The sequence below is a fragment of the Clarias gariepinus genome, chromosome 6, assembly GCF_024256425.1.
Source record: "Clarias gariepinus isolate MV-2021 ecotype Netherlands chromosome 6, CGAR_prim_01v2, whole genome shotgun sequence".
NCBI lineage: Eukaryota > Metazoa > Chordata > Actinopteri > Siluriformes > Clariidae > Clarias > Clarias gariepinus.
The window spans coordinates 20,207,211-20,222,938 of record NC_071105.1 but is presented as its reverse complement, the minus strand read 5'-3'; the positions used below and the strand labels follow the sequence as shown (position 1 = coordinate 20,222,938).

The following is a 15,728-nucleotide window of genomic DNA, read 5'->3' as shown; positions in this document are numbered from 1 at the left end:
CAAACTGTGCACGACCGTTTCTCTTTCTTCTCAGGTGTGTGCTGGGATTTCTCTTCGTTTTGGCCGTGTCCATGCCATTGCTGCGCTCCGACGAGCCCTTGGCCAGTTCCGCCCTGTGTGAAGCGCTCGGTGTCTTTCAGCTGAATCGGAGCGGCAGCGGCTGATACCGGAGCAATGCCTACACTCAGAGAAGTTTATGAAGTTGGACTGGATTTCATCGAGTTCTTGGGAGAAAGAAAATCAAAAACGAACAAGAACGAGCTACAAGACATTTACAACTTCGAGTTCAAAAGGTTACACTGGGAAGCTTTCTGTTTATTCTGCAGACTTGTTTATATTATGGATGGGTTTGACATTTAAATGAAGTGTCAGCATTATTAGACCTTAAGTAGAATACTGTTAATAGTTTGGGTTTTACAGTATGATATCCAGCTTAATTGCAGCAGATAACAACCTGTCATACTTATTCCGTGTTTAATGTGTCTTTGAGACTCAACTAGGCAGCACTAATGATGACTAATGTTGTAATGACTGTGGCTTAGTGACAGGACTATCATAAGATTATGTCTGGTTTCATAGGGAAGGAGGGCCCAATTTTTCCAGGTTGGTTAACGCCTTGCAGTTCTTCAACCAAGCCAGTGTCAAACCGGGAAAAGTTATCCTGCGTGCCCAGTCTCAGGTGAGTCTGGCTTCTGTGTCTCTTCCTTACTTTTGAGTCTCTTCTGCTCTCTCAGTCTACCCTGTCTGTCTGTCTGTTTTTTCTTTCTCTCTCAATTACGTACACAGACACTCATCTATATGCCACTTCCACTGAATTCTAACACAGGTTCGTCTGTACTACTGTGACCAATGGAGATCCAGCACTCACTCAAGGCCCACTGCAGGTCGATCAAGACCTGATCATGAAAACAGCACAGGTCCTGACTCTAGACCGGGGGCTGCATCCTCATCACCCAATGTCAACCCTGTCCTTACTCCAAAGAAACGACTGGCTCAGGATATCCTTAAAAAGCTCAGGAAAAACAGGTAAAACTGTTGTGGTATTCATAGTGAGAACGCTCTGACAAATTAGTTGTTGTTGTTTCTTTTTTTTATTATTATCACAAAGAACAAATCTTGACCTAACCAAAAAAACACAGATTTTGTACCTAGGCTCAGTTCATGTTTAAATATGTATTTTATTATGTATCTCAAATCTGTCTTGACCATGTACACGTTTAACGTTTTATTTTTTTATTTGTTTGTTTGTTTGCTTATTTATTTTAAACAGTGATCAGTGGTTTTTCTCCTTTTTTGCAGACCACAGCTTATCTCTGACAAGGGAGGCATCGAGATCACGTCTTCTCCACTGAGCATAAACGGAAAAGTTGTGCTCAACATTGAGCTTCTAGATACAGTGTACGTAGTGAGGTTTCAGATCGTAAATAATGGGCAAAAGTGCATTCACTTCACCTTCTACACAGCACTGCACAGGATACGTTGCTTCACTTTAGTCGATGAGAGAAGAGTGAGCAGGGTTTCCCCTCTGCTTCTTTGTCCAGGTAAGAAAAGTCATTGTGAATGATCTACATCAGACCAACTACTGTATACATTCAGATGGAACAAAAAATCAAATAGAAATACATTAACAAATATATTAACATGATATTTAATTTCCATTCTACTTTACACAAGGAATAATACATGATTGAAGATAAGATAAGAATAAATATTCTTTTTTTTTTTTACTAATATGTACATTGCATTTAATTTTACCATTAAATTAAACCATACATTTAATCTTGGAAGATATCAAACCAAAAATCGCAGCTTGCAATGTTATTGCCAAACTGTGAAGGTTTTTGTTGTAATAAATTTTCTGTGATTGAAAACTTAAAGAAACAGTTTTACCTCTGTACAAAGTCCCAAGACCCTATTAAAAATGTGAAATTAACATCTCCTCACAGAAAACCTCCCCATATAAACATGAATGGGTTTTAATGATAATAGTAATAATAATAAGAACAAGAAGAATACTTATTAGGTATGTTTTTTTTCTCTGATAAGCATCTACCCTGCTTGTCCTCTATATACAATAAAGTATTACACCAGTGGTCCTGGATGACACTCTGCTCCACACATTGTAGCATTTCTTATCTCCTGATTTAACTAATAACCTGAACTAAAGTGGGTATGATAGTGGAGGGCAAAACACTAAAATGAAATTGGTATACTGATGGATGAGGGCTGAGAACTGAGAATTATTATTATTTTTAAATTAAAACCTTTCTGCCAGGTGAGAGCTATGCGGTTGAAGTGAAGTACCAAGCTCACCACTATGGCTACTTCCCAGCCACCATGTACTTTGAGTTCTGCCCTGAGCCAGAGTCCTCGGACCCTCCCAAACCATTCTGCATTGTGAGGGAGATTGAGGCTGTGGTGCACACTCAGCTCGGCAGCGAGCTGGGCCCAACGAGTCAGTATAGACCCAGACAGAAAGGGCGAAACCGCCCCAAGGACCGAGTGGTGGAGGAGGGTGTGCCTCCTGAGAGGTAAGCTTACTGGGATATAGTACAGGCAAGTCCCCGACTTACGAATGAGTTCCATTCCTGTAGCATGTTCAGAAGTCTGATTCGCTCGCAAGTTCGACAAAATGAGTCTTGTACACCTTTGACACAAATATACAATGTAAAGCATATAAAACAGAACACAGGTTTTGGTTCCGTATTATTCTCTTGCAAGTCACGCATTATACTCTCGTGAGACCTCGCCTCCAAATCACGAAGGGAATCCCGGTGTAGACGTAGGGGTCAGACAATGCTACATGGTGTTTACTGCGCGCTTGAACGGAATCTCAGACCTGTTTCAGACTGTGAACTCTGTCTTGTAAATTTTGTGAAATTAGAATTATTCACTATTGAGGCAGCTTTACTATTGGGACTGGTCTTCGAACATTTAAGGTCCGTTCGTATCTGAGAAAAATTCTAACTCAAATGTTCGTAAGTCGGGGACTTACTGTATACATGATCACAGAAAACGGGAATAGGAAAATACAGTGTGGATTATAAAATCTAGCAAAAAGTACAAATTTCTACTAGCCAATTTTCCTTTGACACGTAAAATGTTGTCTTTTTACTACTATTTACTGACAATTTTATTTTTTTATATATTTTGAGAGGCAGAAGCTGCCTCATATGAAGTGTTACAACACTCAGTGGCATTTCACAGTGCTAAAATTTACTATAGTAGCCTTTAGAATGTTTGTGTTCATCATACATTATTGCGAATAAATTTTCTTGGATTTTCTTTTGCTTGTTTTTGTCCTCTGTAGTAGTCTGACAAATGCTTTAAAACCAGCTATGAAGCTAAAAGACTATAAGTACTCAGCTTACCTGAAGAACTTGGTCAAGCATTGGAATGCTGATATTGAGAAACTTTCCCCCACAGTTCAGCAGCAGCTTCTCAGAGTGAGGTGAGTTTCAGTCAATTAGAAATATTTATAACTTTGGTTCTGTCTGCTTAGGAAGTCAATGCTTCATTGACCCAAGCCAAGAAATATAAAAAACTCGTAGTATAATCACACTTAATTAATTAGAGTAATTACTGCTGAGCAATGACCTCAAATCAGTATTACCATTAATTGAACACTTCACCTCAATTATAATAAATAACCAAGGTTTGTATGGTAAATACAAACTTATCGTATGTAATTTCTTCTGCTCTTGTTTTAAGACACTCTTGATAAGTGTATGGTTACACGTAAATAAAAAGTAATGTTTGAAAGTAATTCATATTGTGTTGGCAGGTCTATGGTAACAGCAAACCTGAAATCAGAATATCTGCTGAGGGTTTTAAGTCATTCATAGTGTTTTGAAGTCTAAATATTTGCAACTTTCTTGACATATAGTTTCTTTTTAGCCTGAATTGGATTTAATTACATCAGACGAATATCTATTACCTGTTTATGTCAGTATAATCATTACATATAAATGATTTTTAAAAAATAGGCAATAATAATAATAAAAATCCATTTATTTAGGGAAATGTTATATCGCAAGAAATATCGTTATCGCAATATTCAACAACAATATTGCATATCGCATATTTTCCTAATATCGTGCAGCCCTATTAAGAATACACGACCAGAGAAGGAACAAAGTAAGAAACACCTGGGAAATTTCACAATCTAACAGAAGTGTCAGAAAATCCCTAATGCTCCCTAACACAGTATTGCCAGGACATTCATGTTTATAATGAGTGTATAAAAATGTCTGCTATCAAATGTTCGGCAGACTTTCTTCATGTCTTAAATCTAATAGACCACACATTCAATGACATGTACAGTACAGATATTCTGTGACCTAGCTAGAGCTAAATCTAGCGTTGGCATTACCATTGCGTATTGAATTTTTTTTCATTTTTTTTTCTTTTCTTTTTTTTCTCAGAGGTGTGTTGGAGTCGCCCCTGTGTATAAAGCAGTACGCTGAACGTTTACATCTTGTTCTACACCTAGAGGAGATTCAAATGGAGGAGGATATAAAGAAGTATGATATGTACGGCCAGACCATGAAAAAGGACAAAACTAACAAAAACCTGCTTGTGCTGCAGGTGAATGACAACTCTTCCATTTCCAAAGAATTGGTGTAACTGGTATAATATTCAGTCATTGTTTTTGTCTTTGTGTAAAAATTTTTTTTGCTCTCTCTCCGCCTCAGGTGCCTGGAGTGGCAGAGAACAGGCCATCAGTGTTAAGAGGAGATAGCTTGAATGTGTACTTGTCAAATAATAAGACTCAACCTGTCACTATGTATAAGGGCTATGTTCATCGTGTAGAGCTGGAGAGCATTAAACTGGGCTTTTCGAAGAAGTAAGAACTGCATCCAGCCTTGAGGATCCTGGTTTTATAATATCATGGATTTATATGCTACAGTTGAACCCTTTTTGTTCTGTAGGCTTGTACAGAAGTTCATTGTCAATATGAAATTCAATGTGGAGTTCAGCTTTAATCGTTTGCCACTTAAACTTAAGCATCGTGCCGTACAGCTGGCTGCTGACCGCAGGCTAGGAGATGTATTGTTTCCCACTCTCAATGGAATCAGGCAGGCGGGATTGCCACAGCTAAGGTCACAGTGTATACAGTTGTCGATAAAAATATACAGTTGATAATAAAAATATATTTCTCAAATACAATGTAAAGTATCGTGCTTGTTTTGTGCAGGATTTACAATCGAGATTTGGAGTCCAACCCTGAGCAAAAGGCGGCTGTTCAACACATTTTGTCTGGCCAGCATAAACCTGCCCCATACCTGATCTTTGGCCCACCTGGCACAGGAAAAACTGTCACAATGGTGGAGGCCATAAAGCAGGTAAATTATAGTGTATTGCAAATATTACACATGTGTTGCTAGAAAATCAGTCAGCACCATGTATCGAACCTTGGAACTGAATCCATTGTGTAAATCTTTTTACCTTTTGATGTTTTAGTATAACCTTCATTTAAGGTTAGTCTCACAAGACTATTATAATATGTGCAGTATAATAGATGATGTACAAACAATTATACTGTTAAAAACAATGGTGTGTTGGCCTGTCTGTGTGTTTTAGGTAATTAAATCTAGCCCTGGTGTCCATCTTCTGGCCTGTGCCCCTTCCAATAGTGCTTGTGATCTGCTATGTGAGAGGTTACTGGGATTTGTGGATTCCCATCGTCTGTTTCGTCTCTATGCCAGCAGTAGAGACTCTCGTACTGTGCCACATAAACTACTGGTATGTATTCGTGCTACATAATGGTTTTTTGAGATGTCTTAATGTCATCTAGATGTGATGAATGTCTTAATTTATCTCTGGAATTGCGTGTCTGTTTGTAGAAATACAGCAACTGGGTTGAAAGTCAGGACAGTTTCGTATCGCCCTCTAAGGAAACTTTGATGGACTACACTGTCATTGTGGTCACACTCATCACTGCAGGAAGGTAAAAGTCCCTCTAAAACTTCTAGTCCACTGTAAAAGTGCTCCATAGCTATACTTTAAAAACAAGATTTTGCTTAGTAGTTGCTAGGTGAACCTAAAAAAACAACTACTGTGTGCAGATATGAATGTGACAAAAAATGTTGAAACGAAAGAAGGTTTTCTATTTGTCTTAGCTTTAAGAATGACAGTCGTTCAGCATGATACTGTACATAGTAGTGTTTTTGAGCTACTGCATGTACTGTTCTCAGGCTTGTATCTGGAGGCATACCAGTGGGCCACTTCTCACACATCTTCATAGATGAAGCTGGACAAGCTGTGGAACCTGAATGTGTTGTTGGAATTGCCGGTAAGTAAGTATGTAAGTCTTACAGAAATTACAAAGTTATGTTTTTTGTCTTATCTCAAATCCTTTTTACTCAGGTCTTCTTCATCCTGAAAAGGGACAGCTGGTTTTGTCTGGAGACCCTAAACAGCTTGGCCCTGTCCTTAGATCTCCACTGGCACAACAACATGGACTTGGTAACTTATACTATTATGTCTCTTAATATTTAGACATACAGTATAGTCTTTAGACTCATCTAAACAGCTAATCTTTTTACATTTACCCAACATGTGTTTTGTTTTTACTATTCATGGATGGTGAACAGGGGTTTCACTGTTGGAGAGGCTCATGACTGACAGCCCCGTCTATGAGAAGAAACAAGATGGCCTCCAGGGTTATGACAGTTGCTTTGTCACCAAGTTGCTACGTAACTACAGGTGCCCTATTCATTTTCCCTTGGCTTTGTTTCTGTTTATTCAAAGCTAAAGCAAATTAATGTTTAGTTGTTTAATCTTTTTATTATTCTTAATAGGTCTCACCCTGCCATTCTAAAAATCCCTAATGAACTTTTCTATGAAAATGAGCTGCAAGTATTTGCAAATCAGATACAGCGAGAGGCCTTCTGTCAGTGGGAGCACCTTCCAAAACAGGTACTCTATTCAAAAGTTATGTAGCAGTTCTCATGAGAAATTCCAGAAGCTCCAGGCTACTGTTATGTTTATGTTGTGACTATTTCTGTAAAGGTTGTGGGTTATTATGGTTACCATGTGCTGAGTGTTCAATTTCGTGACATTGTGCTGTTGATCAGGGCTTCCCGGTGATTTTCCATGGGGTGATGGGAAAAGATGAGAGAGAAGCAAACAGTCCATCCTTTTTCAATGTGAGCGAGATAGAGGTTCTTGTCTCCTACCTCAAAAAACTCCTGCAAAGTCAGGGAAAGAAGGGGCTCCCCAAACTCAGTGCCACTGACATTGGCATCATTGCACCCTACAGAAAGCAAGTAAGAATACTCATTACTCGTAGGTAATTTTACTATGCAAATAGATTTTCAATTCATTAACTTAAAATTGTATATTTTTCCAGGTGGAGAAAATGCAGAAAGCTCTCAGAACTGTAAGAGAACTACATCAGTGGAAAGACATTAAGGTTTGCCAGCTTTTTTTCTTGGAACTAGACTATATTTAGAGACCTAATTATGATTTGAATAATGAAGGTTTCTTTGAATTGGTAGTCATGAGTTGTCATTTCTGTTGTTGATTACACAGTCACGTGGGGACTTTATTAGGAACCCCGACCCATTCATGCATTTATGTGATCTGGCAGCAGAGCAGTAAATATAAGCATGCAGATATGGGCCAGTATATTCAGGTTATGTTAACATCTACCAGCCGAATTGGTAGTCCCGAAATACGTTTGTATTTTTCTGTAACTGCTGATCTGGGATTTTCCCAAACAACTTCCTTTAGAGTTCATCCAGTGTGCAGCAGTGCAGCTTCTAGTTTATGTCAGGTTTCTTTCTTAGTGGTTCCTGGCTTGTTCCTGACCATCCAAATACGTTTTCACTCAGCTGAGGTAGGCTGAGGTTCTTTTTCCAACGTACTTACATACTGTACAGTTTTGTGTCCAACGAATGTTAAAATGTGTAGTCAGGCCCGTAGCCAGGGGGGGTTCGCGTGGTTCGAACGACCCACCCCCACTGCCAAAGGTCCAGAATTTTTTGTTATTATTATTATATTTTTTTTTTTTGAGACAGATTAAAATTGTTGGGCAATATTTAAAATAACAATTTATTACAAAACAATTTACAAAAAAAAAAAAAACGCGACATGTGACAAGTCTGCGCAGCAACTGATGTTTTCTAAATCTGTGAGGCGGCATCCAGCGGTGTATAATATGGGTCGAAAAGAGCAGGAGAGACGGAAGAGAAAGCGGGCAGCAGCGTCATTATCGCAGAATATTGAACATATGTTCAAAAAGACTGCCAAACAGAGTAAGTCTGTTACTACCTCAAGATCAAGTTGTCTAATCGTCAACCCCACATCACACACAGAATAGTTCTCTTGTGCCTTTTCTTGAGCAGTCTGAATGGCTATGACAAGTCTGTAACATCTTAAATAAACATTAACAGACAGTAGCCTATCTGATGGATCTGTGAATTTATTATGTTAAATAATGTTAATCTATCAAAAAATAAATAAAAGAAAGAACGACGAGTTCAATGCGTAAACAAACCTGCTTGACCATGCATAGTATTAGGATTTATTAACATTTTATTTTGAATTAATAAATTATTATATTAAATTAGTAAATTTATTGAATTATTATATTTACAGGCGATGCTGTCTAGTGTCTATACGCGGTGTAGACAGCATTCGAATGAAGTTTATCATGAATAATTGTTACATAAAACATAAAATAAAATAAGCCCACAAAAAATATTTTTTACTCATCCCACAGTCTTGTAAGTATATTAACTGATCGTCTTTCCCCCGTAATATTTGTATATTATTATTATTAGATAATTATTGGTAATATTTTTATATTTGTTTATATTCCTCATTTCGACCTCTTTACTTTACGTTCTGAATGTAAATGATAGCCTACTGTAAATGCTCGACATTCCAATAAAGATTAAATTATTCTATATGACTGGGATTTTAAAGGTTGAATTTAACATATTTTATTATATTTCGCCTAATTAATAGACTATATAAATAACAATTCGTTGAATCCTAAATATATTTTATATAAGTTCAATAAAGTGAAGAGGCAAAGACAAAGAAATGAGAGAGCATGTTGATGAGAGAAGTTGAATTTGTAGTTTAATAATATCCCAGTAAAAATTCCTTAAATGTATTCTGTTGTGTGGTTTTTAAACTTTTGAACTCTGTGTGTGTGTTTTTAGAGTGAAAAAAGTCGCACGTGATCTCGATAAGCAATTTGACAACATTGTAGTACATATTTTTGGTGCATCAAAAGCATGCACATTATGATACCAGCAGACAAGCTAATCCAGCACATGTCACTAAAATGCAGTATTTAATCCTTAAAATGAAATACAAAATGAGTAAATACTCAAATACAAAATACTATGAAAAAAGGTCCACTTTAAAAAATAAAAAAAGAACCCCCCCTTGCACTAGGCTGGCTACGGGCCTGGTAGTTGTTTAGTAATGGCTCTAGTGGACATTCTTGACGTTGTAATGGCTACAGTACCTCAAATAACCACTCCCCCCCCCCCCCATTTTCTCCCTAATTTAGTCGTATCCAATTCCTCCCCCCCGTCACTAGGGAAGCTCCCACATTAAGGCTACTACTACCACTCAGAACCACGTGACACCAGCCAACCACGTCTTTTTAAACTGCTCACTCACACACCATTGGGGGCAGCATAATTCAATTCAATTCAATTCAATTTTATTTATATAGCGCTTTTACCAATGGTCATTGTTTCAAAGCAGCTTCACAAAAATGAAAGAAATTCATTAAAAAATTCAAAAAAAAAAAAAAAAAAATATATATATATATACACTGTATATAATAAAATAATAATCATAAAATAATAATAATGAATTGTGTATGTGTGAGGAAAATGTGTCTAGATAATAATGAGATGAATGAATGAAATTTCTCTGATGAACAAGACAAGAGTGACGGCGACAGTGGCAAGGAAAAACTCCCTGAGATGGCAATAGGAAGAAACCTTGAGAGAAACCAGACTCAACAGGGAACCCATCCTCATTTGGGTGATAACAGATAGAGATGATATAACACCATGTGTGTTATGCAGCTGAAAGTACAATATAACAGAAATTCTTTAAATTAACATGAAGTCCAGTCCATAACACAGTCGGAGGACAGCGCTATCCTCTTCTTCCGCTTGTGTGAGCTCACAGACGCCCCTGATTGGCTGTAGATCCATGATTAATGTGGGATCACATTAACAGATGCCTCACTCTAGATGTTCACTCGTTCGCTGCAAGAGGTTACAGCATCACCCGGGAATCGAACTCGCGATCTCCGGATGATGGGGCAAGCATTTAGCCACTGCATATTAGAAGGCACAGGATGTCAGACCTTTTGACAGATGCCTCACAACAACAGAAGATCACTTTGGGTTCCTCTTTTGTCAGCTTAGAGCAGACAGTGGCACATGCTCACCAAAACTAGACGGTGAAAGCCAGGAAAAATGTAGCCTGGTTTGATGAATTTTGATTTCAGCTAAGGCACACAGATGATAGCATGAGAAACTTGCAACATCATGAATTTGTGGACCCAACCTGGCTCGTGTCAACATGTGTAGCTGGTGGACGTGGTGTAATAGTGTGGGAAATGTTTTTCTTTTTTTCACACACTCTGGATCTGTTTAATGTATCATTCATCACTTGAAAACAACAGCCTATTTCAGTATTGCTGCTGAATCCTACTGTACATTATATTAATTACTCTGTACCACAGGTGGGCTCAGTGGAGGAGTTCCAGGGGCAGGAGAAAATGGTGATTATGGTGTCTGCAGTCAGAAGCAGCAACAACTATGTTAAGATGGACCAAGATTTTAACATTGGTTTCCTCACAAATGAGAAGGTAGACCTGTTTTTGCCCCGGAATCATTTGATTAGATTACTTTTGGGACATTATTTGACCAATGTTTAGGAAACCATATAAAGTAATGGGCTGGTAGCTGTAGTAAACCATATAAAGTAATGTACTGGTAGCTGTAGTATGTACATTTTCTTCTTAAAGTTTTTGTTTAAAAGTGTACAAGATTTTTTCTTCTTTACTGTGTTGGACTGGTGTGTTGGTTGTGATTTGTGTATCATTTTCCTTGATCCTTTTTGTTCTCCCACAGAGGTTTAATGTAGCCATGACCCGAGCCAAAGCTCTGCTCATTGTGGTAGGAAACCCTGTCATCCTGGGCAAGAATCCAATCTGGCAGAGGTAGGACTCAGTATTAAAAATGATCATCATAAAGGACACATTTCAAACATTTGTACTTGTTATAATGAAAAAGGTTATACTGTATATACAAAATGTTAGTTTGTAATTACTGTATACCTGATGTGGCAGTTTAAACATTACCTTATGGCAGTGGTTCTCAAACATTTTCTGTCATTCCCCACTTAAGGGGGTGGGCGAATTTTCAAGCCCCACTTGTCAACAAAATGATAACGAAAACGGCTAAGTTTACTATTTATTGAAATATCAATTTCTAAACCAGTAAGATCAAATAACACCAAGTTCAAAACAGATAAAATACACGTGCAATTGTTATAACAGGCTTACTTCATCACTTATCTAGAGCTTTCTTTCAAAAAAGTTAGGTGGCTTATTAACGTGACTGGGGTGTGTTGTCTCTAAGTGTCTTCCTACTTTGTCTCATGCTGTCTGCTGCCAGCGGTTTAAGACACAAAACACACATGGGTCTCTCCTCTGCCCCCACCATCCCCACCATGAATCCAAGCGCAACATAGGCTTTATCATGTTTTCCTTTCGGCTAGATTTTTAGTTGATTAGGCTGATAGTGCTGAATCACCTGCTTATTTGTGGTCCATGTAACGAATGTATCCATTGATGTTATTATGCTCACTATATACAGTACGCTACTGTGTTATGGTCTAAAATGCCCCCCCCCAACCCACCCCCGCCACAGATTGCCCACCTAAATTCATAGGTTTATGGTTTACAAATTACAAATTGTAACAAATTAATTTAAATTCGCATCTTCGAATTCAATAGCTGCGTAAATAAACCCGCAAATAAGATATTCACATATACTGTATTTCCTCTCTACATTGTCTTTAAGCTACATCCGCCTTAAATTATACATGTTTAAAAGCATAAACACCATTATTCTCTACAGCGCAACGAATGATTTAGGGATCATCGCAAAATGCCGCACAGCAACAAAAAGCGTAGAACGATATTGATCTTCCCTTCTGTTCAGCGCCTGAAGGAGCAAAAAACAACTTCGTTACCACACTGGAAAATAGAAATGCCAGACTAGTACTGCCTGATAAAATACAGAAACATGAGCATACACATTGGAATAAATGAAATTACATATATAATACCGAATGTTTCCTTATATATCGTTCCTCTGGAATTAACATGCCGACGTTAAACCGTTATTGTTGCACTATGGTTCCACTTTTTCTCGGATTTATTTTAATTTACTTGTATTAATGATCCAATTCTTTGTGTGTCATTATTTAGTTTCGAGTGTCTGATAAAGAAAATAAAGATTAAATAAATTAATAAAGAAAAGCATGAATTAGAATAGATACGTTCCTATTATTTTCCACTAATTCCCTCCCGTTCATTGCGCCCCACCTGTCATGCCTGTATTCCCCACTAGTGGGGCGCGCCTCACAGTTTGAGAACCACTGCCTTATGGTGTTATAGTATATCATGCCTTGTATAAACATTTCCACCTTTTGTAGCGTTACTGTAAAAACTAAAATGGGACCAGTTACAGCCATTTCAGCTCTAGTTTGTAGCACTTGAAAATGTGAAAAAACTTCAAAGGGTATGAATACTTGAATACGAGTTTGTAGTTACTGCACATTTTGTCAAAACCATGTTGGTCATGAAGAAACCACGACCTGTCCATGACCTATCTGTGGTCCTATGGCCGTCCCTTTGTATTTGCGCATGGTGTAGGCTGGTAATCCACTTACAGTAGGAACAGTGCAACTGTTATAAGTAATGATATACCTACAGAGGTGCATCTACTGGGTGTATCTGATAAACTGGACTCTATGAGTCTATACTGTATAAGTGTGGATAGCCAGACAGATCTCTGTGTGTACGTTAGGTTTCTTCAGTACTGTGAACAGGAGCATGGTTACACTGGCTTCGACTACAGGGATTTTGAGGGAGAGGACGACATGGTGACTCGGCTGGCATCTTTAAAAATCCATACGCCCGAAGATGGTATGTGACTTGTTTTTTTTTTTTTATATATATATATCGATATGAATATTCCAACTGTTTTTCTTCTTCAGTCTACCATACAAAAAGAAACTATGAAGAAACCATTAAGTGCTAACTCATAAAAATAATTTGAATGGCTTTCAAGTCAATTTGTGCATGTAGTGCTCATGATCACAATATTCCTGAGTTTCATGATGTTCAGTCTACACTTCTATTACAGCAAATACTAATGCATTTTAAATGACAGAACTAAAAACATACCAAACCAACAGCTCTTACTGTTTTATGGTGACAAGAGTGATTTGTCCAATAAGGAATAAAAGGATGGTTACAAAAAGTGTACACTCCTCTTAATTGCATTAAAAAAAACTAAACAAATCATGTCAGATCTCAGTCCAACTTTATTGTGATAAAGCAAACAACAAAATTATATGAAAAACCTTACAATAACCTGGTTGCAAGTGTGCACACTCCTTAATTAATACTTTGTTAAGGCACATTTTGCCTGTTATATATTCCTCTTTTTAGGGAAGATTTTTACCAACTATACTTCTTCATTGGAAGATTTTATTCAGTTTTTCTATCAAATGTAAGTGGCTGTCTCATGCACAGCCTTCTTCAAGTCATTGCACAAGTTTTCAAAGGGATTTAGATTTGGGCTCTGCCTGGGCCATTCCAAAACATTGATTTTCTGAAGCCATTCCTTTGTTAACTTTGTGCTTGGGGCCATTATCGAGGTGTATGGTGATCATTTTTCTTCATCGTTAGACTAGGCTGTCTAACAAAGGCTTGCAGGTTTTGTGCCAAAATAGATTGGTACACAGAGCTATCCATTGCTTTTATCTTGTCTAGAGCCCCCATGCATGTTCCAGCTGAAGAGAATCAGCCCCGTATCATGATGCTGCTACCCAGTTCTTTGTTCTGTGGGAGACAAGGTGTCTTGTTTTTGTGCCAAACATATCTTGCCAAAAACTTCTGCTTTAGCCTTAGAAGACCATGAAACTTTTGAGATACACAGAGATACACTTAATACTTTGTACCCTATATTGTTGTCAGTAGGAGTGATTAGTATTTGTCAGAAATGCCCGCAGCTACTTTAATATTTAATTTTAATTAATATTTTTAAATAAAGTCTCTTGTCAGCCTTCCTAACCATTTTTCCTAATGCTTGTTGTGCTTTTGTCAATTTTGGGGAGACACCCTGTTCTTTGTAATGTCCATGTGTCTTAGTACGTTGAATGTTTTAGATGTTTTTGTACCCCTGTCCCGATTGATACACTGAGATCCCATGCGGCTTCAAAAGCAAGATCTTCATTGGTGGTTAGTCAGCATCTCTATGTTGATAACAGAGATATAATTAAAATTATATGGTTAATTTCTCATTAGAAAAGGACATGTACACTTGTACACTTGTGTACTGCCTCTATTTATTTTTTAATAAAATTTTGTTGGTTGCTCCTTAACGTTTAAGGTCAAACAATCTGACATGATTTATCTTGTTTACATTTTATAATATCACAAAAATCCTGCAATGTAGTTATCTATATTATTAACTTGGAGAACATTTTTCATAGCACCATTGCAGTATAGATTCTGGTGAGGACATCATTTGGATGAGGACTATAGAGTTACCTTAGAACCAAAGTGCAATAATTGTTATAATAATATATAATAAAATAATAATAATAAAAGTTTTTTAAATAATAATTTGTGCAGTTATATTATATATATTGCCATAACACTTTCACTTCTTTTACATATCCAGTAGATTCTTTCTCAAGTTCTGTACATTGCTACAGAATTATAGAAAGTTATAGAAAGCAACATTTAAACTACAAGTAAAGGAACTAGCTATTCCACCAAAAAACAAACAAACAAACAAACAAAAAAAACGCTTGTCTTTCCCAGTCTAAAGTGCCACACAGTTCTTGTATCATGCAAATAATGTTGTGGATGTTATGATTTACAGTTATGCATATCATTACAAATGTGTGATTTTTGTGTAGAACTAGAAGAGAGTGCAGTGCAACAGCATGTGCATCCAGAGTGGAGGAGTGAACAGTAAAACTTCTCACACATCAACCATCAACCCCTGCACTCAGTGAGACACTGAATGGTGGCTATTGCAACAGGTCCCCAAACTGCTGTTATGGCACTTTCAAAAGTTCAAACCAATTATATAATCAATACTACCTTTACACTTTAATGTGAAATGGTTTTACATTGTTTTTCTCTTAAATTATATTTTTCCTAGTTCAATTAAGTTGTCGTAAATTGAAGATTATCAGTTTATGTTCCAGATCTAAACATTATTTCTTAATTATCATCAAGCACTTCGCACAAAGTCATGCCTACTGTATGTGTTCCATGATTTCTTGTTTTCAGAATGAATTGTTAATCTTTTATATATCTTTTTATATCTGTAATTGTTCTTAATCAGAGGTAGCATTTGAGAGCAAAGTTTATTATTTGCCCTTTATAGAAACCATAATCTGTTCTACTCCATTACATAAACTACTTGCAT

At 37.2% G+C, this 15,728-nt stretch overlaps 1 protein-coding gene across 1 annotated transcript; it reads left to right on the top strand.

Moving 5' to 3' along the window:
* Nucleotides 1–131: 131 nt before the first annotated feature.
* Nucleotides 132–15,623, top strand: mov10a (Mov10 RISC complex RNA helicase a). The gene is made up of 22 exons (XM_053499499.1): nt 132–293; nt 580–679; nt 827–1,026; nt 1,300–1,541; nt 2,276–2,531; nt 3,311–3,451; nt 4,425–4,587; nt 4,695–4,846; nt 4,932–5,102; nt 5,198–5,345; nt 5,584–5,745; nt 5,847–5,950; nt 6,198–6,295; nt 6,370–6,468; nt 6,597–6,708; nt 6,804–6,921; nt 7,080–7,271; nt 7,355–7,417; nt 10,730–10,855; nt 11,121–11,209; nt 13,086–13,204; nt 15,211–15,623. The coding sequence occupies exons 1-22, from the start codon at nt 175–177 to the stop codon at nt 15,267–15,269; spliced, it is 3,033 nt and encodes a 1,010-aa protein (XP_053355474.1). The 5' UTR covers nt 132–174; the 3' UTR covers nt 15,270–15,623.
* The last annotated feature ends 105 nt before the right edge of the window (nt 15,624–15,728 follow it).

Excerpts from the sequence above, each read along its gene's own strand:
- mov10a (XM_053499499.1), top strand. The coding sequence starts at position 175 with ATGCCTACACTCAGAGAAGTTTATGAAGTTGGACTGGATTTCATCGAG. Across the intron at positions 294-579 it reads TACAACTTCGAGTTCAAAAG|GGAAGGAGGGCCCAATTTTT; the intron begins GTTACACTGGGA and ends CTGGTTTCATAG. Across the intron at positions 6,469-6,596 it reads GGCACAACAACATGGACTTG|GGGTTTCACTGTTGGAGAGG; the intron begins GTAACTTATACT and ends GATGGTGAACAG.